The sequence below is a fragment of the Vanellus vanellus genome (genome assembly GCF_965231255.1).
Source record: "Vanellus vanellus genome assembly, chromosome: 4".
NCBI classification, from domain to species: domain Eukaryota; kingdom Metazoa; phylum Chordata; class Aves; order Charadriiformes; family Charadriidae; genus Vanellus; species Vanellus vanellus.
In genome coordinates this window covers 42,922,018-42,948,770 of record NC_138909.1, presented here as the reverse complement: position 1 = coordinate 42,948,770, position 26,753 = coordinate 42,922,018, and the positions used below count along the sequence as shown (strand labels likewise).

The window sequence follows — 26,753 nt, the reverse complement described above, 5'->3', positions numbered from 1 at the left end:
GATGTAAAACTGCACATTGCCCGTCCAAAAGCACTTATTCACCTCACAGCCGCCCCCCTACGTGCGAAAGAAGAGCGGCCACACCGCCCCCGCGGGCCGAGTCTCCCTCCCCTCAGCGGGCGGGGGCTGAGCGCGGCCAGCCCTGGCGCGCGCCGCCGCCTGCGCAGGCGCAGTGCGCGACCTCGGAAGCGGCGGTCGGGGCGGGGGGGCCTGGCGCGCGCGATGCGGCCGGTGGCGGCGGCATGACAGGTGGCGGGAAGCGGAGGCCGCGCGGGGCGGCGGGCCCGGCCGGCGAGCAGGTGGCCGTTAGCGGGCGGGCGCGCATAGGGGGTGGGGGGCTGGGTGGGGGTTGGAGTGTGTGACCGCGCCTGAGGGGGCTGAGGCTGCCGGCGAGCCCCGGGCCTGCGGGGGGAGGCGGGGACCGGCAGCCGTGGCCTGAAGGTACCCAGGCACCCCCGGGCCGGGGGGGGCGAGCGCCGGGGGCCGCAGGCCTGAATGGGCGTGGATGCGGTGTCGTAGTGCCGGGCCTTCTGCCTCCGTGCCCCTTGTTCTGGTTTGGGCCGTGGCTTTGAGGAAAGCCGCTGGGACCATCGTTGTCCGACACGGGAGCCTCGCCCCGGCACCCGGGCTTCTCCCGGGGGACCGCCCGCCTTTTCGGGTGTGCGGTAAACAGCAGCCGCCCTGGCTTCCTAAGCCGCCCCGGGTGCCTGCGGCTAGGAGTCGTGGTGTAGTTGGGTACCCAGTGGCGGCCCACTTAAGAGTTGAAATGTCTGCCTCATTGTACTGACCTAACAAGAGAAAAGAAACCTTGTTTGGGTTGTTCTCTTGGTGTAGGGTTTGGGGTTTTTTTAATTATTTATAGCAGGGGGGTAATGATTCCTACCAATTCTTGGACCCTTATGTGGGATTGAGGTAGTTTAAGTTACCGCTTTAGTGGTGTGTGTGCTTAAACAGATCATTTCCTAGCCTGCTTCAGTTCCATGTTACATCCTTTTTTAAAACACCTCCCGCTAGACCAGGTTGCTCAAAGCCCCATCCAGCCTGGCCTTGAACACTTCCAGGGACGGGGCATCCACAGCTTCCCTGGGTGACCTCTTCTGGTGTCTCACTACCCTCAAGAATAAAGAATTTCTTACTAATATCAAATCTAAATCTACCCTCATTCAGTTTAAAACTGTTACCCCTTGTCGTATCATTCCACTCCCTGACAAAGAGTCCCTCCCTACCTTTCCTGTAGGCCCTCTTTAGATACTGGAAGGCCACTATAAGGTCTCCCTGGAGCCTTCTCCAGGCTGAACAACCTCAGCTCTCTCAGTCTGTCCTCATAGCTCGAGCCCTCTGATCATCTTTGTGGCCCTCCTCTGGACCCGCTCTAACAGGTTGGTGTCCTTCTAGAACTGACAGGAAGCAACTAAATGAACTTTGTTTTGTTTTTTGAATCTGCAGTGTGAGAAAAATGGAGACGTCAAGAAAAGAAGGTCAGATCAGGCAGATATCCCCGATAATCTTCGTCAAGAAGCGGAAACGTGCTATCGGCTTAGACTGCCTGAAGACTTCTATCAGTTTTGGAAGTTTTGTGAGGAACTAGATCCTGAGAAACCAAATGGTGGGTTTTTAAATATTTTTTGCTTTTTTTAACTTTCACTCTCAAAACCAGCCTGAAGGCAGGCAAACTGGAGGTTGTCAGATGCATTCTAATGCTGCTTCAGTTTTCAGTTAAGGTGTAGGGTATTTACATGAGTGTCAAAAGAATATTGGAGATAGTCACGAAGATGTTGGTACACTTCAAGCTTTCTAAAATGTAATTAAATCATGTAATAGAAACGGACTAAATGGTGTCGAAATCTGCCTTTTTTTCAAGTACATTTAAAATGTTCAGTATGGAACTGATGTTTCCTCATATCAATCCAGGTTTCAGCTTCCCCAAATTTATTATATAACAGAATTTGGCATCCCTAGGTGCTCTAGAAATGAGTTGCTTTAAGAATCATAGAATGGTTTGAATTGGAAGGGGCCTCTAAAGGATATCTAGTCCACCCCTCCTACAGTGAGCAGGGACAGCTTCAACTACATCAGGTTGCTTAGAGCCCTGTCCAACCTGACCCTGAATGAATGTTTCAAGGAGTGGGGCGTCTACCACCTGTCTGGACAACCTGGGCCAAAAGGTCTAAAAGGTCTTCCTCATAGCTAGTCTGAATCTACCCTCTTTCGGTTTAAAACCATTACCCCTTGTCCCGTTACAACCTTTAGACCCTACGAAAAACTCTGGCTCCATCTTTCCTGTAGGCCCCCTTTAGGTGCTGGAAAGCTGCTATAAAGTCTCCCCAGAGCTTTCTCTTCTCCAGGCTGAACAACCCCAACTCTCTCAGCCTGTCCTCATAGGAGAGGTGTTCCATCCTTCTGATAATTTTTCTGGCCCTCCTCTGGACCCACTCCAACAGGTCTATGTCTTTCCTGTGCTGAGGGCTCCAGGGTCGGATGCAGTACTCCAGGTGGGGTCTCACCAGAGCAGAGTAGAGGGGCAGAATCACATCACCTCCTTGACCTGCTGGCCACACTTCTTTTGATGCAGCCCAGGATATGGTTGGCTTTCTGGGCTGTGAGTGCATATTTCTGGCTCGTGTCCAGCTTTTCAGCACCGGTACCCCCAAGTCCTTCTCAGCAGGGCTGCTCTCAATCCCTTCATCTACCAGCCTGTATTGCCCCGATCCAGGTGCAGGACCCTGCACTTGGCCTTGTTGAACCTCATGAGGTTCACACGGGCTCACTTATTGAGCCTGTCCAGGTGCCTCTGGATGGCATCCTGTCCCGCGGGCATGTCAACTGCACCACACAGCTTGGTGTCATCTGCAAATTTTCTGAGGGTGCACTCAATCCCACTGTCTGTGTCATTGACAAAGATACTGAACAGTATTGGTTCCAAAACAGACCCCTGAGGGACACCACTCATCACTGATCTCCATCTGGATATTGAGCCGTTGACCACTACTTTTTAGGAGAAGTCTAATAATGTAACTCTTGAATGAAAGCTCTCTGAATAAAAGAATGTCTCGGCTTTCCTTGTCCAGTAAACAGTGTTTGACTGATTGACTTTTGATACCAGAGTCACACAGGAGCTTCTTGGTTTGAATATGCACCCACTAGAAAGTAAACCAGTTCATGCTTTGCTTTTCAGATGCACTTGTCTCAAGTGTTGGACTTACGCTGGTTGGACCATATGATATTCTTGCTGGAAAACACAAAAAAGCAAAATCAACAGATCCGGACTTCAATCTTCATTGGAGATTCTTCTATGATCCCCCAGAATTCCAGACTATACTTGTCGGGGATAGCAAAACACAGTATCACATGGGATATTTCAGGTACTCAATTTAACATATGCTCTTGCTGGACTATAATTATGTGTGGCTTTTCATCCTCTGTTTTCCACGAGGCAGGATTTGAGAAGTGTGTGTTATTGCCAAACAAGAATCTTTCTCTTCTGTAATAAGATACTAACACATGGGCTCATATCTTTTATTAAGAAAGATCAAAGATACTGAAGTTGAAGACTAATTTAAATATTTATTAAACTACCTTCCCCCAAACCTCCAGAGCACCTTCAGTTATTAATCTTTAACTTTTACTATGATACTTAGAAGAAAAAGTCAAGCCTTATGAAATAAAGGGAACGTGTATTCTCTCTGCATGTATTGATACAAGCTCCTGTCAAAGCCATGCCGTAATGCTTTGGAGCTTTAGAACTAAGGGCATTTCTTGTTATGTTTCTGAAGGAGGTGGCAGCATGGTGGGGAGGCAAATTTAATTTTACTTTGAAATAGGAGAAATGGATTCAGCTTGACTATTTGTGTGTACTTTTTCATAAATAGGGATGTGCCAGATGAGCTTCCAGTGTGGGTTGGTGCAAACGAAGCCAAGAAGGGCTGTGTGATATCACAAGTTGGTGATAATGTCTTTGCTGCAGTCAAGTAAGGTTCATATTTACTTTTATTTATAAAAAGTAGAGTAGAAGAGAAACTATTAATTAGGAGATGGGATGTGGAAAAATGTAGCTAACATTATGTATCTATCTTTCTCAGGAAACCCTCACTTACTTTCTGCTCCTGCTAGCGAATTTTAAGGTACTGTCAAAAGCCTTAATAGGCTTCTTGACAGTGTCTTCCTTTTACAAGTAAAATAGATAAGTGTTAATTATCTCATTCTTTAAATGTATTGGCAGGGGTAGTCTCTGTAGGGGAAAAAAAAATGCCCACTGCGTGTCTTAAAATATTTCATGAGTAAAGAAAGGTCATCTCAAACAGTGGTGAAGGAAATCTGAATATCATACTAAACGAGTAGCATTTAGCTCTTGTTCTTGCCTACATAAAAATACATAATTTTTGTTTATAGTGAATAACTACAAGAAGTATAATTTCTGACATAGGGCAGGATAACATTTATTTGAATATGTAATTCACTATGATTCGTGAAGCTTTACGTGGTCCTGCATCATGAATGTGAACAACAGATTTCATGACCTGTCTGTTAAAAATGGAAAGCACAGATGCATGTCAGTAAGTGAAAGCATACTGAAGAAAAGCTTCTGCGAAAGAACCCTTGTGTAGTGCAGAGTTAAATGAGGACACTTGTTTTGAAAGCACCGTGTTGAAACTCATAAATATGTATTTATGTGCATGACTTGGATGACAAATAGCATATATGGCACTAAAGCAGCAGACTGAATTCTTAAGATAGAAAGATGCACAGCTACTGAATCCAGGAGAATCTTCAGCACCTGCAGATTGCATGAACTATATTGTCATGCAAATACAGATAGGAAATGCCAAAGTACTGTCTATCAAACTTTTTTTTTCTTTCTTGTTGTTAAGAGGCTTACATTCCCAAGTCTCTGTGTATAAATAGACCTATGCCTGCTAATCTTCATTATAAGATTTGGAGGTTTAGTGATTAGAAGGCTGTTCATTTATTTGTTTTCTGTTAAGCTCTTTTAAGACATGTTTCTTCTGTTTGCAGATTATTTTTGTCAAAAAAACTTAAGGAAGTGACCGATAAAAAGAAAAATGCTATTTTGAAAGACATAGATGAAAAACTAACAAGAACAGCAAAAGAACTGGGTTATTCTCTGGAACAAAAAACCATGAAGATGAAACAGAGAGATAAGAAAGTATGGCTTTCCTGATCACTGGAGAGAACTAAGTTCTGTTAAACTTTTTTCATTTACATTGTTCACTTCATTTACATTTCATTGTTTCTTTTATTTTTTTTATTTTTCCTCCTTCTAGTCAGTAAGGATGCTTCATTTAGGAATTTCCAGAGCTAATTAGCTCTCTCTATTAAACTTCAGGAGAGGGAAGATTAATACAAGTGTGTTCCTAATAATAGGATTAAATCAAAACACTTTACTCTTGTAAACTATAGCTTGGCATTCAATTAAAGAAAAAAAAAAAATAATGGAAATAATTTAAAAACTAAAACAAATGGGGAGCATGGAGAAAACTGCTTCAAAGTGAAGAATCATTTAAGCAGTTGGGTCTATTGGTAACAGGACCGTTAAGGATGATATTGATTAGTAATAGAGGCTTTTCACGTACCTATCAGAAATAATTATGGTAGGTGGTGACTAAACAAATGTACTAGTGTGCTACACAAGTGACTACAAGGACTCAGATTTTAGAACTTGACTGAAAATGGTTTCCAGTTATTTTAACCTTCAGTACTTAAAAGGAACTGCTGTATAGTTTGAAACTTACGTTGATGTCCTGGAGCCTGGACATTATATTAGGTTTGACCACCAGCAGTTGGGTGTTAATGTTGTTTAGTGAGATGAGTGGTTTTATGTCACAGTATTGACGTACAGTGCTATATTCAATTTCCTGTCTCTATTTAGGTGGTGACCAAAGCATTTCATGGAGCAGGCCTAGTTGTTCCTGTAGACAAAAATGATGTTGGATACAGAGAACTTCCTGAAACAAATGGTAAATATCTTGTTTACTATGTTCTGTTTTATTAAGTAAACAACCTTCAGTCACACAGCTACTCTGCAAAAACCAAGCTGCATTCTTATTTCCTACTTGAAGAATATGAGCGGTGGGAGTAAAAGGCATAAGTCTTAACCATCACACTTGAGCTCAAACTATTTTCTTTAAATAAATCAGATGAGAATCAATGAAACATGGTAAATCTGAAACAACACTTCCTGAAGTAGTAGTTTAGATGACCTCTTTTGTATTGGCACAGTCATGCAGAAAGCGGATCTAAAAACCCTGATCTACACTCAGGGATTTGTGGGTTTATTTCTTATCTCCCCACTCTTCTCCCAGTGTTGTTCTAACCAGAATCAGTTCACCAGACAAATGCCTGTCTCTGTATGGGGAACTGGGACGGATGGGCATGGGGCAAGAATGAGCAGCAAAGGAAAGGGGGAAGTTTTTTCACCAGCAGCAGAGGGTGTGCCCACTTAGTATTCATGTAAGCGTGACACACAAGTATGTTTTTGCCACAAACTACTTCTGTGCAGTATTGAATTTCTATATTTAAACTTCTAAGTATTTCTGCTCTTGGCTTTTGCAGCTAACCTTAAAAAAATTTGCAAGGCCATTGTTGATGCTCCTACTGATGATGAGAGACTGAAGGCCTTTGCACCCCTTCAAGAAATGCTGACCTTTGTTCAGTTTGCTAATGATGAATGTGACTATGGAATGGGATACGAACTGGGTATGGACCTGTTTTGCTATGGATCACATGTGAGTACAACAACAATCATACTTCACAAAATGATGCACTATTTTATGCATGGACCAGGAGTTGTTCTGTGTCATAGATCTTTATTCCCAGCTTGATTGCATAATTATCCCTAGGAATTCTGAAAGTCTACAAGAATATTATTAATTTTGAAGACTGTTAAGAGGTCCCACTTATGACACCATTCCACGTTGAATTTAAAATTACTTGTTTGAAAGCACAATCCTGCAATCCAGAAGCATTTAAGCAGCATTTAACTGTTGTGATTTGATGCCTGTAAGAAAGACAGTGAGTTGTCATTAGACTCTTTAAAATGCAGAATGTCTGATACAGATACACTGAATAGCTACAGCCTCCTACCCCGAACTACTTGCACGGGCACCAGCACTGGTGTTCAACTGCATCAAGAAACAGACTGATGTTTGTAGTAACCCCAGCTGAAAAACTTGGAACCTAGGTCAGTTGCCTGCCTACACTGCCTGTATGCCACCATAAAAGGACCTCCCACCAGGGGTGTCTCTGGTTGTGTGTTAACAAGGAGTATCCTAAAGCAGCTGATAGACTTACTAGCACTTAATCGCATGTAAAGATTCTACCTAATGCTTTTTGTTCTGTATTAGCCACTGCCCTGTTGATGAAAAGGGTTGTGCCTGTTACAAATATATGGCTAGGAAGTAACACACAAAGAAGCTTCAACATCAGTGTAATATGAACGGATGGTGGTAGAAACACCAACGCAAAATAGCTTATTTAGTAAAAACAGTATTGGCTAAAGTGTGCTGCAAAGCATCATGTAGAAAGATAAAAACCTTGCAATACTAAATGTAGGCCCAGAAAAGTTGTGCTAAACACTAGTTAAAATATTTAGCTATAGAAAGAAAGGAAAAGTCCCTGCTCTGTCTGTAAACTGTTAAATTACTAATGTGTTTCTTAGGATGAGAGCAGGGCAGGAAATCTTAAGTTCCCTACAGCATTTGGAACATGTTGTATTTTCCTCTGATACCCTGCTTTTCTAACACCCTTTTTTCAGTGACCGCTGCTTTAGCAGTTCTCTTCTGGGAGGGCAGTGAAGGAAGCGGTTACTTGCATTTGGCTGAGCAGGTGGACGCAAACCCCCACCTTTCACCCTTTGTGCTTCTCAGCACGTGAGACTAACTGCTGACAAACTCCTGCAATGACAGCTTCTGTCTTTAGAACACTGTGACCTGTCCCGATATCTGTCTTATGCAGCAGTTGGAAACAGCTGTAACCTGACTTCACTTTCCGGTTTAGTAAACAGAAGGGATGAACAGTGGCCTCACCCCTAAGTACCACCAGGGCTTGGTCCCAGCATTTTTGCCTGTCCGTGGCTGCTCAGCTGCGGTGGGGCGGGAGCCGGGCTGTCCCCTGGCTCGCAGAGCCAGCAGAACCATGGACGCTTCAGCTGTAGACATAGAAAAGGACTTGAACCCTCTCTCTGTGTCGCGTTCGGTACCTGTCACCCACGCCACCTCTCTCTCTCTCTCTCCCGCAGTACTTCCACAAGACGGTGGCGCAGCTGCTGCCCCTGGCCTACACGCTGCTGCGGAGGGGCCTTTTTGCCGAGATCATCCAGTCGCACCTGGCCCGCCGCCGGCAGGAGCAGCTGGACCAGCTGGCGCCCTGAGCCGCCACCGGGGAAGAGGGGGGCTGCAGCCCTCGCGCGTGGGCTCGTCTTCGTGGGTTTTTTTTTCGTGTGTGTGTGTGTGTTTGTGCGTGTTTTTGTACTCCCGCCTCAGTAAAGCTTTTCTAAGGAGGGCGGCGCCTCCAGTTCTGACTGCTCGCGCGGAACCCTACGGGGGGACGGGCGGGGGACTGCGCATGCGCTGGGGAGGCGGGAAGGGGGAAGTCACGTGCTCCTACTGCGGCAGCGGAGGGTCTGTCATCGGGACCGGCGCTCGGCCCGGGTTTGCGACGGGGAGGGGGGCGAGGGTCGGGTCGGGCCGCCGCCGCCTTCCAGACAGCGCTGGAGCCTCCGCAGCGGCTGCCAGGCTTCCGCTCTGAAACGCCGCCGGCGCTGCCCGGGGCGGCAGGTCGGGCTGCGGCCCAGCAGGAAAAGGTGAAGTGCGGCCTTCGGGGTATTCTCCGTGCCATACTAGTCGCTGCTTTTCGGCCTGAAGCCAAACCCAGACCAGTTCATGTTACCGTGCTCCTTACTGAAACGAAGCACAAACCCGACTGCTTCCTATTGTTCACTTGTTTATAGAACCTGTAAGCGCTGGGCAGTGATTCAGTCCTGGACTCGCTGTGTTGTCAGTCACAATCGGCTCCTTATTTACACTCGCCAAAGTCCCTGTCCCTGCTCTTGGTGATATCCCGCCCACCCCCCCCAGTTCTGTCCCACCACACAGGTAAAAAATGCAGTTACAGCAGTGTTCCCTTTTGCATTACAACAAAGCACTAGATGAGGTCTCAGTCTTCTGGATATGGCTGAATTAACAGGAAACAAATAAGATTCAAAACTGACATTTACAGGATAAATTGGAAATTCTGCTGCATTTGCTACCTTATTTGATGAATCACCCTGTTCTCACTAATCTGGACTTTTGAGAATAGAATTGATTTTGTACAAGATGCAAATTTTTTTCAAGTTCATTGGTTCACTGCTTTATTTTGTTGTTGTTGTTACACTTTGCATTTTATTCTCAGGCAACTGCTTGAAGGAACAGCCCAAAACCCGATGGAAAATAACATTTGCTCTTAATCAAGAGGCCTGACACCATACAGTGATGTGACTGCTACTGGGGCAGTTCATGTCATTCCTAATGCCAAAAGTCCTGCTATGGAAGATTATAGGCCACCAGCAACATGCTCAAATATCAAAGTTGTCCCTACTTTTTAGCAAACTGTTTTACTTCCAGAGGTCCCTTCCAACGTAAACTAATAATTCACAATGTAAGTCAGAGTTTTTAAATCAAAAAAGGTGTTTTCAGTTCTCAGAATTGCATGCCACATCTACTTTTGTAACTCTGACAACCCCACCCCTTTCACTCAGCATATAAATGTTCCATTTCTTCAACCATAGGCACAAGCATACAGGGACTTTATCATGGGACCAGAGTTTTATGTTTTCTACATAAAAAAGAGGTACTTTCTTGAAAATTCAGTCTCACTCCCCCCTTACTTTTTAGGTTCCAAGCAGAAGAGACCTTCACATTAATGCCCTGTACATCATACAAGTAACAAAGTGTTCACCTTTTGCATTGTTATTTAAATATGAACTTTAATCTGTAACAATGGGGACCTTAGTATGGATTTTTCCAGTCTTATCTATTAATCTCTAATTGATAAGGAAAACTGTTGCACCAATTGAAAAAATACCAAAGTATCATCATTAATACACATCATCAACAATTGTCTAACTTAACTTTTTTTTTTTTTTAAACCAGAGGTACTAAAACTGTACTGTGTAGAAACTGCATAATCCTGGCTTTTAGGCAGTAAAAGCATAATCCACTTTTAAATCAGGAAGCCAACTATTCTGTAGTTATGTAACTCAAACAATTTTTAAATTTTCTATTTTGGAAAAAAAAAACGCTAATACTGACCTGTTTGAGTGGGTTGATTTGGCTACTGATTTGTAGCCACATACTACGCAATGCAAAGACTGCATCTCTTCCTAAAAATCATTCTTTTCCTTGTTACCTCCTTACTAGTTTTGTATGTAAAACTCCTAGCTGTTAATTTTCTCTCAGGTAAAATAACTACAAAAATCAATACAAATATTGTTTGTGAAAACAATGAGAAAACATGACAGAACAATAAATGGTCATACAGAAGTTTTTAATGTTTGATTAAATCATCACAGTAATCAGAATCTTTACTGTAATGATATGCAGCTCTACCACACTATTATAAATAAAAACATTAAGATCAATATTAAATACAGCTCTAGGCAACATCACAGATTAACAAAGAATGCATTCTTCATGAACCAGTAACTGAATGGTCTGGGAAAAAAAAAGAAAAAAAAAAAAAAACAAAACCAAAAATGCTGACACTTTCCCCCTCCCATCCACCACATATATTTTTTTTTTCAAATTAGTAACTTGAGTAAGGCGCTGGAAGTTTCAGGTTAGAAAATTCTTGTTGCACAGCACAGGCACACATACTTCATTATCAGAACCTCTAGCATATGTTTACCAGAAGACGTTTTAAATGTCAACAGGGAAAGCTTAGCAGGTAAGAAGAGCAGAGATGCACAATTTATATGCAGTGCTCGGGACCCATACTGAAATTATAAAACACAGCAGGGGTGTGAACTGTATTTTAATTCAGACAGTACAGTCTGTAGAATTAGGTGCAAGTTAATACAGTACACAGAGCAGTGTTTATGAGAATGTCAGAAATGGCACAGGTTTCAAACTGAGTTAAAGCAATTTTTATACCTGTAGTGCGTTTATATTCTTCTACTGTAAAAAAAAATTGGACAACAGACATGAGCATCACAGACAACTTCCAGAGCTGCCTTCTGTAAATGGGCCAAATCCTGCTTTGTGAAGTTTCTTCTGTAAAGTTTTTTCAGGCTTACGCAATGCAACATAAGCAGCTTTGAACTGCTAGCACTGATTTCTCGTGGAAGAATACGGCTAGTTGCTGCAACAATCCCATCTTAACACAGCCCGATTCTCTGTTTTGGTTCCAAACCCATTTTTAATACAGGGGCTGACCACCATGAGTGCACTGGCACATTCCGCTTTCTACTCGTTCCAGTTGCTGCCAGAGATGAGATGATGAGATGTAAATGGTAGTTTTATACTCGAGAAAAATCGGTAAAAATTCAGGAGAGCACTTAAGCACAGGCATTATTTTGGAGCTTGCCAGAAGTACCAGAATTTTGTTTTCACTATGTTATCGTACTTAAGATAAAATCATCCTGCGTACTTTGCAAATAAAGACATTTGAGGTAACTGTGATGAATGCCCTAGAGATACCTAGGATTATTAATTTATAGACTTTCACCATTTATATTTTTGAAATTTTGTAGGCATAATTGTTAAAAGAAGGAAATTTTATCAAAACCCCTGTTGTAAAGCATGATTTTTGTCAGCCAGATTTTTTATTTTTTTTCCTCCCAACCTAACGCCTATAGCATATTGCCTTTTTTCCTCTGCATGTGTTTGTGGTGGCTTGACAAAATGAATATGAAACAAATTAATCTAGTGATGGGAAAGAAAAAAGTAAAGAAGTTGGGGATCTGTCAGTTCACCTGCTAGTGTGTGTGTTGCTGCTGGATTTTGAAGTCCTGCCAAATTTTCAAGTACTGGATTAGATTCTGCCCTTCTGCTCATCTTCTGTGGCTACATAGCATTTACACCTTTATATACTTGGGGAAAAAAAAAAAAAAGAAAAAAATAAAAAGAGTCAAAAGCAATCTAAAAATTATAGTTGCTTTCTTACTATTATTTTTAAAACCCTGCAGTTTTTAAAAATAAAATTTTAATATTACTGTTCCAGTTATCTGCTAGTAAAGGAAAAAGGAAATCTCAAGGTAACGGCAGTGAAAGTTGCATTTGAAAATGATCTTATATGCAAGTTGGATCATAAAGAAACCATTTTGTTTAAACCCTTCATCTAGTTGTAAACATTTGCTAATCCTCCGTCACTTGCAGAGGATTATGAATTATTCTATAAAATCACATTAAAAAGGTAATTAGTTATGTGAGATATTAACTGATTCATATTTAATAGATTTTTTAATCCATACAAATATAAATAAAGAATGGTAAAACTTCAAGAAAAATAATATACATTTAGTGCAAGTTATGAGTTACATTTCTTCCTACCATGTCAGCAGTGGAACGTCTTTTGTGGAGAAGAAAAAATAAAAATGACCGTTCTCAAATTTTACAGGGGGGGGGGGGGAAGATCTCCAGTGTTGTAGCATGCAATTTTTACCAGATACACGTATACAGAATTGTTCCAGCTCTTAACTAGTAGAATAGCAGTATTTTTCATTATACTGCACAACATTGGTATATATCATAGTGTTTTCAATAATACAAAAATTGCATAAGACCAGGTCACGTTATTGATATTTTCTGCAGCAAAAACAGTATTTTTCTATGAAACGCATGTTTCATCTGGTTTTATTTTTTCTCGTAGCATGACCGCGCACGGGTTGAAAGAAGTCTCGCACGGTATTACCTGTTCAATCTGTTTTTGTCGCAGTGGATCTGTACTGCCCCGAGCATTTCGTGATGTACAAACTTACACGTTTAATGGCACAAGAAAAACCTCCCTTCTTGTGATCGAACCTCAGTAACTCACAGTACATCTCAATATGAGAAACAACTGCTTGAAAAGGGCACACCAATTTTAAAGAGGCTTTGTTACGGCTCAGGAGAGAGAGAAATAAAGCTCTTCTGGAATGTAGAAAGGTGACGTGTAATAATTAATACGTTTCATGAGTTAACACAACAGTTTTCAATGGTAAAAAGGGCAAGACCTTTCAGTCTCCGTACGATGGCTCAATTCAGAACGATCCCTCCAGAAACAGGGACTACTACCAGATCTCTTCAAGGCTGAAGTACCAGGCTGGGGCTGGAGAATTGCGCCACCTCGCACAGCTCACCCACTGCACTATCATGGCAGACCTGACGTCTCGGGACGCATCCAGTGCAGGACAGCAGCTCTCCCTTCCCTCGCTCCCATCAGCCTTCCTCCTCGCCACATATTCCCCCAGACCAACTCCTGATTTCCAGCAGCACTGTTACGCAAAAACCCAGCTCTCGTCTCTGATTTTAGAAGTATCCCCCAGACTAAAGTGTTGTGCTATTCAACAAATGAACCTCCTCTTCAGTTTCCTCTCTCTCCTCAGCTATGGGTTTCAGTTGAACATTATTGAGGCGGGGTCTTGGTTTGCCGTCTGGGCCATATGACGGAGGATATCTTTTTTTGTTATAATGCCAAGGAGGCGCCTGAAAAGGATAAATGGAAGATCGACATTAATCCAAGCAGGAAAATAATAAAGCAGAACAAATCTGTAGCCAAGTCCTTTTTGTTGACAGGAATAGAGCAAAAGTAAACAGCCTGATTTTCTTATTTAAACAAAAACATTTTATTAATCAAAATATTGAGGAACCACCGGTTGGTTAAAAGACAGCAATGCTGAGACACCATATCAGATGGTCTCTGACAGCTGTAGTCTGTTTTAATGACATACAAGTAATACAAGTAGAGCCCGTGACAATTTTTATTTTTGTTTCTACAAAAATGAAATTTTGATTAGCGTATGCCAACAAAAAAGTAAAAAAGAGGGACAAAGAAAAAAGAGGTATGAAAAAGAAGTGATATTGATCCCATTTCATAAGGGAAGCATGTTCCAAGCTAGCCATCAGAAGGGACATACCGCTTGATGGCCCCAAATCCTAATGGCAAATCAAACTCCCCTTCCCTCCATTTTTAAATCATAAGGATCCTTCCAGGCTGATGCACTGGCTCAGGCTGAATGTATTCATAGGAATGCACCATATTGGCCATGAAACTTTGGTAAGATAAACAATAGTTAACTATTTTTTGGAGTTCACAGCTTTAGAAAACAAATTGTGAATAAGAAAAGGAAGCTTTCATTTTCCAATTTAGATACTGTGCTCTTAGGACAGCATCTTCATGGCTTTTAAAATTATAACTCCATGAAATATCAAAAAGGGTGAGACTGTCCAAAAGGATAATATCACAGGAGAAGCAAAGAGCAGAATGAATGAGCTGCTGTCCTTGTTATTCTGGTTAGTACATTTTGTTTTGTCTTATTAAAGGACGCATGAAATACTTGTGAAATATTAGCATAAAATGAGAAAATAATTAGCATGTTTTGCACATAAGCAGCTAAACTTGGTGGGTATATTTAGTAGAGCTGTAACTAGCAACCCATGTCCAAATGAAGACAAAGTCTACCATCTAAGCTAAGGTTAGTTCACAACATCACGGTTAAAACAATATCTATATTCTGAAGTCAATAGTCGACACAGTAGCATGCCACTTAGTGGCTTAGGATATCACTGAACATTTTATAAAGGAGTACATTAATTGCTGTAGGTAACAGCAGCAGAATCACAGGACTTTACTAAAAAGAAGAGTACTTTTAAAAAATCATGTCGATAAAGGAGGATTACAGGGAAGAGCTAGTGCTGCGATACATTAAAAACATGCTTAGTTTTGCTTCTTAAAAGACGTGATACTTTGATACTTAACAGCTATTTAAAGCTGTCAAGATCAGAAACAGAAAGTGGCATATAAGAAAATCTTAATTTGCATTAGGCAGGGAAAAAGTATTCCTAGCTGCGTGCTTTCCACCCGGGGAAAGCAGCACATCAACTAGATGGATCTATGTGATCCTAAGAACAAAAAGATCAGAAAGTCTATTGTTTACTTTCCTTTAATGTTGTGACTAACAGTACATCCGTATTAACAGCTTAATTTCTACAAAAGGATTTTGCACATATTGATTTATGGTTTAATACAAATTTTTAGCACAAGATGATTTCATTGTTCAGCCGATGTCATAAAAGCCCTGAACAGTTCACAAGTTTCATGCTTCCTGACTTCTAATGTGTCTAATTATGAGATCTGATATATCTAATCACCAAGGGTTCGACGTGCTGCTTTAGTTGCTCGAGATGCTCTAATATGTTCTTCTTTGTGATGATCCCCAAGACAATCCTGAAACAGATCATGTTATGCTAATAACTGTGTGAAATCAAATTAAAAAAAAGTTCTAATCATAATGAAAAAGGATTAGAGCAGAGCAAAACTAAAAAAAAAAAAAAAAAAAGGCAAAAAGAATGGTTGCAGGAAAGCTAATGAGATAATTAAATGAAAAATGATTTGAAAGTCAGTACCCTTCCCCAGACATTGTCTTTTTTCTTTTTCTCCCAAAATGCTGAACACAATTGGATCTTCAACCACCCCAGAGCAGTATCTTTCTCATATCGAGTACACGTGAGGGAAGCATACTTCATCCCTTCTCCCCAAATTCACATCTCTTCAGGTTTTAGAGGCACTGAGATCTATTTTATTTCCTTTGTTTAATAGTTATTTCTCCTCACAGATAATACAGATAAATGATTCACATTTTAACAAGCCACAGTAGATGAACAAAGTAATAACTGTGTAAAGTCATAGCAATTGAGGTGTGAAGCTGCACTATAATGCAGGGTTATCTGGTGCCCCTAGAAACAGACCAATCCAGACAAATGTCTCATTCATGACAGTAGTGAGTAACTACTCAAGAGCAACTCCTTGGAACGGATATTCTGGTACAAATTAGGAAAAGTGAAGTTCAGTCTTTATGTACCTCCATGTTTGTCATCAACACCAATTTCTATTCCAATCTGGACTGGAACCAATAAGTTGATGTGTGTCTTTGTGTGGGTATATTCAATATGCAGGAAATCTGCCAAATTATAGATTAGTCCTTGATGTCCACACGGCTATATGCCATGGCTAAATACCACTAGGACTAGTATTTACTGTCTGATATTGTTGTAATGGACAGTGGGATATCACAAGTTTGTAAATTGAAGTAGGACAAAAAATATGAATGTCTGAAAACAGTGAATTATTAAAGCCATCCATACTTGCTGCTACTTTATCATGAAATACTTAAAAATTTCTAGTACAGTTTGACATAGGTTTGCACAATTAAGCTTTCTTTAGAGTCGATTTAAGCATCAATGCCAATGTTTGAGCACTCAACCCCAACAGAAACTAAGAAAAAAAATCATAGTAAATATTCTTCATTGAAGTTTTATCAATTCAAATTTCCCTCCCCAAAACAACAATAATTGCATGCCTGCACTGACTTCTAAGTGTCAGATCATGACGTCCTTTCCCCATCAGAGAAAGGTTTTTAAAGTAATTTATGCTTCCAAAAACATCTACTTGCTGTTCAATACAGGGATGCATTGAAGAAAAAAGAAAAGCAGAACATTTAAAATTAATCTGTTTTAAAATACATCTGGAAAATTAAACTTGGATAGCAATGTGATATTTAAATATTTGCCACTTATAGCAGCAGTCCTTTAGCCCACAGCAAAACAAAAGAAAGTCCCACCCATATTCCAGGTTCCTTGGGTTTTGTCCCATGGACATTGATCCTAAATGAAGTGGATTAGCAGACAATGTTTCACTCCCCAGGTGCCTTAAAAGACTTGCTAAAGAGAAAGCAAGATAGTATGGTAGGAGCTGCAATGTTGTGTGTCAAGTGTTTAACGCAAGAGATACAGGAAAGCAGAATGTTAAAGGAACAGCTACACAGAAAAAGATCATGTAAAAAAAAAGGAATAGTTTAGATAAGAGGCAATTATAATGAACATTTATGTTTCCATGCCTAGGGCTGATTTATTTAGTGGGCAATCACATGACAACTGCCTGTGGTCTCATTTACAAACATTCCAAATCTTAAAATTACTTTCTTGAAATATTTTGAAGTGTAGAAACTTCTGGATTGAAGTTCCAGAACTAGTAACAGTTACTTAATTGTTAGTATTCCAAAACCAAGAGCTTGGTGGTAATCGCCATCACTAAACTCCAGAAAAGGATATATCGACTAGATCATTTTCTCCCTTACTTTTTATGAACCCAGATACTTGTAGATGTTCAATAGCTGGGACATTGCACATTGCCAGAGCATACATATATAAGAACGAGGAAACACAGACTGTGCAACACACAAGACTAAATTTCTGCGAGACAAGTTGCGTGTCCTCCACATGCAAGCTGCACACATAAAACTTGCTGAATGAGAGCTAATTTTCAACAGAACATCTTAAAATGCCTGAAATAACCTGATTGCTCACTTGGAATACAAGGGAGGAGTAAGAATTTAAGAGAAGTGCCACAGCACAGCACCTTCTTAACAAACAGTTAGGGTCCTCAGTTGCAGTACCAAACTTATGGGTTCAAATACCGTGAATCCTGGAATATATCCTGGTTCAAACACTCTGATTCCTGGAAGTGAAGATTACTGTATCTAACAAGATGAGCAGCATTGCTGCCACTTTACTCACCCGTTGTGTGTAACAAGGCACTGCCTCAGACCCAGCTTCCGGAAAATATCCACCACTATTTCCATTGGTGTGTGGTCTGTCACGGTGAAAGGGCTCATATCAAGTATGCTTCTAAGCTTCAAAGGTCGAGGGCTTTCGGCTGGAAGCGATGGGGTATGCTGGGCAAAACAGACCCTGGAACTGCCAACAATCCCCTCCTGCTTCTTTCTAGCGCTTTCTTTAAGAAAAAGAGGGGAGGAGGAAAACAGCAGAGGAGGAAGAATTTACATTCTTGGAACAAGATAATTTAGTGCAGGCAGACAGATCAATCAACACTATCAGACTTTGATGTTATTCTCTACATGCTGACAGTCTAATAAACGCTATTTCGATGTGTTTCCATAGCCACTCCTTTATCCCTAAGAAATGCTTGTGCAGAAATCACAAAAGCCATCTACCATAAAGCTTTAGCTGTTCAGCTACCACCTTTCTCACTCCAATAAATAACTTTTATTTACTATAAAGAGGTGGAAAGACTTATAAAAAATAACATGCAGGAAACACATAGGTGGCTGCTGAAGAAACTGTCAAGGGGAAAGGCAATCTCAAATTGACAGCTCCCCTGTCATGATTCCAACAGGTGGAATTACTGTTGGTTTGAAACCAAAGAACTAATTTCTGATCACTCTGAAAATATTGACATTTATAATTAATTTATTTAGCTTTTTGTGAACTGGATCCTCTTCCTTTTCATGTCTTTATCACCTTAGTGACAACAGCATCACCCCCTGTAGCCTGGGCTGTTTCACACAGTGATTCTCTTAAGCCAGCCAAAATCCAAGACTAAGCAACTCGCACTGTGCAATCAGCAGCTGAAATAAACCTTACCTGTGAAAGTGCATTATTAGAAGAATGTTATGCTATTCCCCCATTTACTCTTAAGTAAATGCAAACTGAAACCAGTATGATGTCTACAATAATTTCCAAGTTTTGGACATTCCTATACATCCAATATAGTGTAATACCATAGTATATACAGTATTAAGGCCACAGGCAAAAGTTTTACTGACATAAATAGTGTTGTGTTCACAAAACTATTTTTTTTAAAGTTTCGGCAGACTTTTGTGTCTCTTTCTCAAGATACTTGTCCATGTACAATCTTATGAATTAAGAAAAAAAAAAAAGTAGTTTAAGATGCAACTTCAACATCTGATTTCATGCACTGAATGTTACAGTTTTGTTAAATTTTCTTACATAACAATGATTTTTTTCCCCTTTGGTTATGATAGCATCCTCAAAATCCAGAGAATTTTTCTTGCCAGTGCACAAAGCACTGCTATCACACAAGTTATAATACTCACCCAGCGAGAGAGGGCCTGAACAGGGCTTGTGTGCTCGTATGCCCAAGGCCAAATTTCCCGTTACACAAACAAATTGAAAAACAGAAACCTAAAGTAATTAATATTTCGCTTATCTCTCCATAATACAGTCTTAGTTGTTATAACAACAGTAAATAACATACTGTCAGAGAGAAATATGATATACATTTAAATTTAAAAATTACTTGGACAGTAATTCTCACAGAATCCTGCTGTTCTGAAATAAGAATTACTCAATTTTTAAGAAGAATGTTAATGTAGCATCACTTGAGGAAAAGAGATACTAGCAAAAGCCTCAAAACAAACACAAATACCAACTAGATGATGTTTTGGCCTACTTCATTATGACAACTTTTTATGAGAGACAGAGAGACTAAATTTTTCTCCATTTTAGAGCCTGCTATTGAAGATAATCATATACTTCAATAAAGGAATAGCCAGCCTGTGCAAGGTATCTGAACCTGAAATAAGTCTAGAAACACACAGAGTAAATTCTGTTTCAAGCTATAGAATCATTTAAATTGGCATATATAATCATGCAATACTGGAAGATAATTACCTATTGCAATAGTTAAATCTCTTCTTAGAGCAAAGCCCACCAGTCTCTGCGATTCTTTTGACATAATAACAGGAAAACCATTATAGCTGGTTTCGTTGATCAAGTTTTCTATGTCTTCAACTGTCATATTATCCTGTGTCAGAACTGCTAATGGTGGGTCGCTTCTTCGAGGTCTCATAACATCAGCAGCCAGTGTTGTGTGAGTAAATTCTTCCTTTGCATCCAAGAAAGGATATCCATTCAGTCGGATGTGTGCCTCGTAGATGCCTTCCCTACCAAAGGCATCTCCTACCCACTTACTGGTCATCACTGCAGCCATTAGGGGCACAATATATTCCAGCCCTCCTGTTAGCTCAAAGACAATAACTACCAGGGACACAGTCATCCTTGTCACACCACCTGCAAGAAAAATGGTAGTCAGTAACATTCTAGTATCAGATAATAACGAATTTAGAATTTCCTGCCTTCCTGTTGAGAACTGCAAAAGTGACTTTGCCATTAAAGGTAATCTGACAAACATCATTCTGTGTAATACAAACAGAAACAGACAGGAAAAATGAACTCAAAACTTTTAGAAGTAAAAAAGACAGCTTTAGGGAAAATTTCTAGAAAGTGAGAGAATAAAGGGATTTGAAAAATACGTGCAGTTATTACATGTAACCTAAGAATCAAACTAAGTATTTCTCCACACCACATCTAGGTTAAAAATACTGTGAAATGCAAGGAAATCCAGTAAGTCAAAAATTTGGAAAAAGAATGAAACTAATTCAGGGAAGTCACAGGTAGCAGCTCAACACCTATATCGTCCAAAGAATTAGGAATTTAATGCTGTTGCTGAATCATAAAAGCTTAAGAGAATTCTGAGCTGATGAAAAAAAAATCTCTTTCTTGGACAATGGGAGAAAACAGGCATTATATTTCTCTTTTGTTAGTATTCAAGATGTTTTTTCTGCCAAGGTTTCTGATGCCATATCTTCATTCAATAAAAGAATACAATATTTCTTTCAATGCATTCAGAAGTGATTCAAGATGAACTATTAAAAACCAAAACAATCTCTCCAAAAACTACATCGGTACCACTAGCTTATTTGATCATTCAAATGTGCTTTTCCTTAAGGAAAAAGTCTACTTTTCGCAGAAGCTGTACTAATAGTTTTTAAGTTTAATTTCTAAGGCAATGAAGTTGTAAGCTAGGACAAGACAAGGCCTTCAAAAAGCCTCTCCTAGTTTAGGTTCCCAGCTTAAGCATCTCTCCATGAAGCTGATTTTCAACAGTTTTATTAAAAATACCTCAAGCTGGATTCCCCAAATCATCAGACACTTCTGAAAGTTTTGTTTGGATTATGAAATTCAAGTACATTTTTTGCAATTCATGTAGATGTGGCAGCTCATCACATCACCTCCTTGTAATAATTTCAACAGTACTTGACTCTGCAAATCCTCTACTTTATACATTTCAAGAAAATTATTTTTCTGACTGATGTAGTAATGACACCTCTTGATACCAAAAAGAGAAAGCAAACACTCCTATTTAAGTTCTTCTTTTTCTCATCATATAGTCAATTTAAATTTCACATTATTCCTCATTCACAAGGATCTGACAGTATTGTGTAAAGATTTGAATGTATTACGCTGAAGAGAGATTAGTCCACATAAAAAGGTGTTCCAAAACGCAGGTTTTTATCTCCCTTAATTTTTAATCATTATTTTGGAAACATACAATCAATCAGATACTTATTTACTTTGTTATATTTTAGTTACCTAAGCATGCAGCAGCACCAACCATGGCATAAAGACCAGGCGTAATACAGTCAGCTCCAACTTCACACCACTCCTTGAAAATGAACCAGTCATGATGGTAGTAAGCCAGCTGCTCCACGGCAATTCCTACAATCCTTCCTGCTATTGCTCCAATTGCCATACTAGGTATGAACAACCCAGAGGGAACCTGCAACAAAACCAGAAAAACTGCTGTCATGCTGATGAGAACATACCTGATGCATAGTTTTATAAGTAATGCTTTTTTTTTTTTCCCAAAAGAGATGCAAATGCTCAAATTGTCATGTTAAAAACATGTAAATTGACATTGCAAGGTTAGTGAAACTTAACACAATGCTATTGATACCTCTGATCAACCTGGTCAGCTGAATCCATTTTATGAGCATGCTTATTTATATTCTACTGTATTTAAGAGCAAGTCTATCACCAATACAGCACCCACAAAACAGACTCTCAGTGCCAACAGCACAATTCTTACCACGTGTGTGTCCAATCTGAGCTGTGTTACGAGTACTGAGAAGCCTTCCTTACCATTTCCCATCTCCTTTATCACTTCATGTTCCTCTGAGTCAACACTCACTTACTAAACAAGCTTTGCTCATAGGACTGCCTTCCCAAACCGCTTCCTAATACTGCTGTAAATTAGATGGCCAACTAAATAGGTGATTTTTAAAAGAGACTTTGCTTATTATATTGCAGTTTCCCATACAAAGGGGTGTATATAGAATGCTAAATACACTAAAAGAGAAAAAGGCAGGACAACTCCCATTGCAAAAAGCAGGTAACACATTGCTGTAAAAACACATTGCTGTTCCTACTGTAATTTTAATTATTTAAACTGTTTTTCTGTTATTAACTAAAATCTGAAAAGGCCACACAGCCTTGTCACACCAACACAGCTTAGTAGAATATTATTACAAGTCTTGCTTTTATCAGTAGCTTCATAAGTAGTGAGGGTTCACCTGAGAAACTGCTGTTGTGTATCTTTTCTCCTTAGGAAGCTAATCTTCTTTCCAAAAAACATACTGGTGTCTAAATGTCTCATTAAACTGGAAATGTGCGCTGCTTCTCCTCACACCATTGTTAGGATCAAAGTATTTTCTGCTGTGACTGAGTTACAGATCCAACTAGAAATAAGTAGTAGAGTTTTCACTTTTTTGTCTAAATGGACCTAAGCCCATCTTGTCAAAACAACTTTGTTAAAAAAAAATGCACAAAATGTGTAACAGGACACACAATTTAATTTTTTTCCCCACTGTACAGCTGTGAAATGTAAGTATTGTGCAATTCCAAACTATAAATTTTGCCACGGAATCCAACAGCTGGTGCAGAACTGTATTTCAGAATCTGTTATTATTATATTGCCAGTATTTATGGTTGCAAAGATGATTTCTAACAGACAAACCAAGGACAAACAAATATAGCAAACTTCGTGTTTGAAAGCCAGCAGCATAGGCTTGGGGGAAAAAATTAATAATCCTTCATTCCCATCTTGAATTACCCAATATGTCAGTGTTGCTAGAGGTAACTATTCAATGCTATCATTTTACTGTAATATCCAAAATTATGCATTTATACCACTACTGTTGTTTCCCACAACTAATCAATCATGCGTGTAAACCCCGTTCCAACTGTTAAAATCCAATTCTTTTTCCTGAATGAAATTCTTTCTCGGCGAACAGTTCGATAGCACCCTGAAAAAATAACATTTCAGATACAAAAGTAATTGAATAAATCTTTGAAACTGCCTCAGATTCCAGTCTGCTACAGCAGTATGCCACAGAAATTCAGTCTCCACATGGGAATTACATCCAAATTGTTTCTGGTCCTTTGTTAACATAACTTTTTTATGCATCTAGCTCCTTCTCTTCTTTCCATCACATGTGGATAATGGTTACAAGTCTATTGTAATTATGATTTTACAGCTGCATTCGTTTACATAAGCCTCTGAATCACAAGTCACAAAGAGGAAAGGAACCTTCACTGAGAAGGAACAAGGAAAAAAAGTTAGGTTCCACCTTGTCTCCGCTTTCTTCTCCAGTGTGTGCCAGCCTAACTGAAGTTATACCCAAGAGGAAATTATTTGTTCTGTGGCACATGTATCGCCTTTGAAACAAGGAATCAGGATACGGGTGCAACTTTCTTTGGTAGTGCAGCTGCATACCAGTCAGGTTCTGAGGCAAAGCTGTAATCCCACCCCAACTGTTGATCATCAGCATTTAGACACAGAAACGAGTCTACTGATAATAAGCAGTACAGTGTACATACAAAAGCCTGAAAGAAAACAAAACCAAAACCCCCAAACCACTGCCCTATCAGCTTCCTGCTGATCCTTGTTCCTGGCAGTAAGAGCAGCAGGAATCCCATGGTGGCAATCCCATGAGAAAAAGATAGATGCCCACAAATGCATGAATGGTAAGGAATGTTATAAAGCTGAGAAGGGCAGAGCCCTAGTTGTAAGTGAAACACAGTAAGTAAATACAACACATTGGAGTGGTCATGTCTTAGAATAACGCCTGAAATTCTGACTTATGGAAGACTAGTATTTAAAACACACACAACAGATTTCTCTTACCCATCAACCAATATACGGAAAATAACTTCAAACAACAGACTGCAACATCTTCTAAAATATCAACACATGGAAAACACAAAACAATATTGTTTTATCAATTACAGAATGACAGAATGGTTGAGGTTGGACGTGACCACTCCACATTGTCTAGTGCAACACCTCTGCTCAAGCAGGGTCAACTACAGCAGGTTGCCCAGGATTGCATCCAGTCAGGTTTTGAGTATCTCCACGGATGGAAACTCCACAAGTTCTCTGGACAAACTATTCCAGTGTTCAACCACCCTCACAGTAGCGTGTGTTTTCTCATGCATGAAGTTACATGGAACAGCTATGTAGACTGAGAGTTAAAGCTAATTTAAACACAAATCCTGCTTAGTGAACATTCTACATTACGTTTGTGTTAAGACACATTTGATAACGATGTGGTTGCAAAAAACTATGAAGGGAGACTGACAAGACAGAAAATGATGAAGGCATGACAGTTATATGTCACTCAGAAAATAGACACAGGTTGGAGAGAAGCTGAAGAGAGCTCCAAAACAGATTTACAAAATGACCAGGAAAGACAAAAACTATGCTGCTTTGTAATGGAGAAGAAATTCCCATCACAGTCACACGAACAAAGCTTGCATTCTAGTCGTGACATGCAATACTGGAAATTTCAGGAAATAAATCATTATCAGCTCCCTTTGACAGTCTGCAGTAATTGCATTTATGTGCTAAAATAAGGGCATTAAAAAAAAAAAACCAACCTACAAGCTGTTCAAGAGGTACAGTCTTGTCTTCTTCCATGTAACATGACTAGGGAAACTGAGTGGTTATGTTTGAACTCAGCTGAACTTATCTCTTGGAAATTTTAGAATCACCCTTATTGCTGAATCAGGTCCATACAAACAGCCATCCATCCACAGTTACTGTCCCCTATTAAATTTAGCACATTTCTATTCAACTGAACAAAGGGCTAGTTTAAATTTAAATAAACTTAATATTGTTTTCTACAAGACTTGCTTATAATCAACAGTAAAAAGACCTTTTTTCAAAAGAATGACACATGAAAAAAAAATCTATAAACAAAGCTGCTAGCTTTGAGAGATGGAAAATGAGAAAGGCAATAATTAAATAATCACAGCAGATGATGCAGCACCGTATTCACGCTTACCTTGATACCAAAGGTGAAGACTGTCATGATTATTTTAAATATGAGTGCTAAACACAACTGCCATATAGCTGAATAGACTCCAGTGCCTGCTGGACGGTCAGGAATATCATCTACTATTTTGCTCGCGTTCATATCATTTCTGTAGTCACAGAGGGAGGAGGATTCTAATGGCCCACAGTCTGTAAAGAGCTCTTTAATAAGCTCACTGGTGTTTAGCCTTGTATATGGATTAGGAAATGCAATGACAGCTGTTATTGCTGCAACAATAATAACTTCCAGGACAGGATACTTCCCAAATTTTGTAGATTTGCGTCGACGACACCATGCGATGTTTGCTCGGATGAAAAACGCTCCCCAGAGCCCACCAAATACTCCCAGAAGAATAAAAGGAAGCAGTTCAAAAAGGTACCAAGGAGTGTGATATTCCACATAAAAAAGAACTAGGCGGCTATTACCAAAAGGATTGATGGACCTTAAAACAAATGCAGCTACTAACGCGGCAAAAAATGATCTCCATAAAGTTTTCAGTGGGAAATAGTAACTGACCTGAAAAAAGCAATACAAGAGAATTAGTGATTCCATTAAAAATACTGCTAAGACTTTTATGCATATGTTACAGTACTGCTGCTCCCACAGTATATGCTAAAACAAAGTGCTCTTACATTATCAGTATTATTCCTATCCCTTGGAATATTGGTGCTCCAGCACATACACATTTTTAAAAAGCTGTACAACAATTCACACTTACATCAATTTTAAAGTCAGGACTAAAGTAGTATTGAAACCGCTGCTGTTTTCAGATTGTTAGGAAATAATGCATAGTAATTTATTTTAAAAGCTTTCTCTGTTTCTAAGTACCTAGCATTCCTAAAAAACAGACTGTGTACTAGCTGCTCTCTCAAATTTCCCGCTAATGCTCTTTCATCTCCATTCAACATTGAAAGGTTTCTGGCAGATGTGTTATTTTTATGAAGTATGATTAAAATGTTAAAAAAAAGCCTCAAAACAGAACATGCAATTTCATACTTAAGCCCCACACAGCCTGATTTGAATTTCAAGAGTTTTCTTCAGAGCTTTTTTGGAATTTTTTGGCAACAAAGGAGTTCCTCAAAATACCCTAATGATATAGCAAAATTATTACATGAAAGAATATTTTGCTTCCTTTTATAATTTCAGATATTTTTATATTTCTTTTAAAATGCTAATGTTCTAAATAACATTCTTATCTAGTTTGAAAACAACTAATGAAAACTAATTTGAAACAAAGCATTTCTTGGAGAAGACGGTTTTGTTGCCTTAGAGGTCAGTTTTATAGCGTATTTTCCTTTTTAATAATTAACGTATTCAACTGTGTTTAGTGTCTGAAACTTTAAGAAAAGTAATGTTGAAAAACTTGCTTCACAAAACTGACAAATAGGTTTCTAAAGACTCTTTCAAAATTAAAAAAATAAATAAATAAATTGGGCTTTCTTTTTTCGAATACACTCCTAGAGTGAAAAACTGCTGGATCTCTATCGGTATATAAACCATAATTATTAACTGACTCAGCCGTTCT

General features: G+C 39.6%; 2 protein-coding genes across 3 annotated transcripts in view; one reads left to right on the top strand and one right to left on the bottom strand.

Moving 5' to 3' along the window:
* Nucleotides 1-202: 202 nt before the first annotated feature.
* HPF1 (histone PARylation factor 1) lies at nucleotides 203-8,516 on the top strand. Its single transcript, XM_082482923.1, has 8 exons — nucleotides 203-299; nucleotides 1,447-1,606; nucleotides 3,176-3,362; nucleotides 3,870-3,968; nucleotides 5,014-5,164; nucleotides 5,888-5,975; nucleotides 6,571-6,743; nucleotides 8,255-8,516. The coding sequence occupies exons 1-8, from the start codon at nucleotides 243-245 to the stop codon at nucleotides 8,384-8,386; spliced, it is 1,047 nt and encodes a 348-aa protein (XP_082339049.1). The 5' UTR covers nucleotides 203-242; the 3' UTR covers nucleotides 8,387-8,516.
* Nucleotides 8,517-10,533: 2,017 nt separating this feature from the next.
* The window catches only part of CLCN3 (chloride voltage-gated channel 3), a gene marked incomplete at its 5' end in the record, with an annotated part of 75,289 nt that continues 59,069 nt past the window's right edge, over nucleotides 10,534-26,753 (bottom strand). Inside the window, 6 exons of one of the 2 annotated variants that reach the window (XM_082482893.1) lie at nucleotides 10,534-13,679; nucleotides 15,345-15,420; nucleotides 17,769-17,985; nucleotides 19,686-20,084; nucleotides 21,447-21,633; nucleotides 25,199-25,744. In XM_082482893.1, coding sequence (XP_082339019.1) covers nucleotides 13,521-13,679; nucleotides 15,345-15,420; nucleotides 17,769-17,985; nucleotides 19,686-20,084; nucleotides 21,447-21,633; nucleotides 25,199-25,744 — 1,584 coding nt within the window. In that variant the 3' untranslated portion in view covers nucleotides 10,534-13,520. The remainder of the gene's footprint in view (nucleotides 13,680-15,344; nucleotides 15,421-17,768; nucleotides 17,986-19,685; nucleotides 20,085-21,446; nucleotides 21,634-25,198; nucleotides 25,745-26,753) is intronic. The other variant, XM_082482892.1, reaches the window with a different exon arrangement.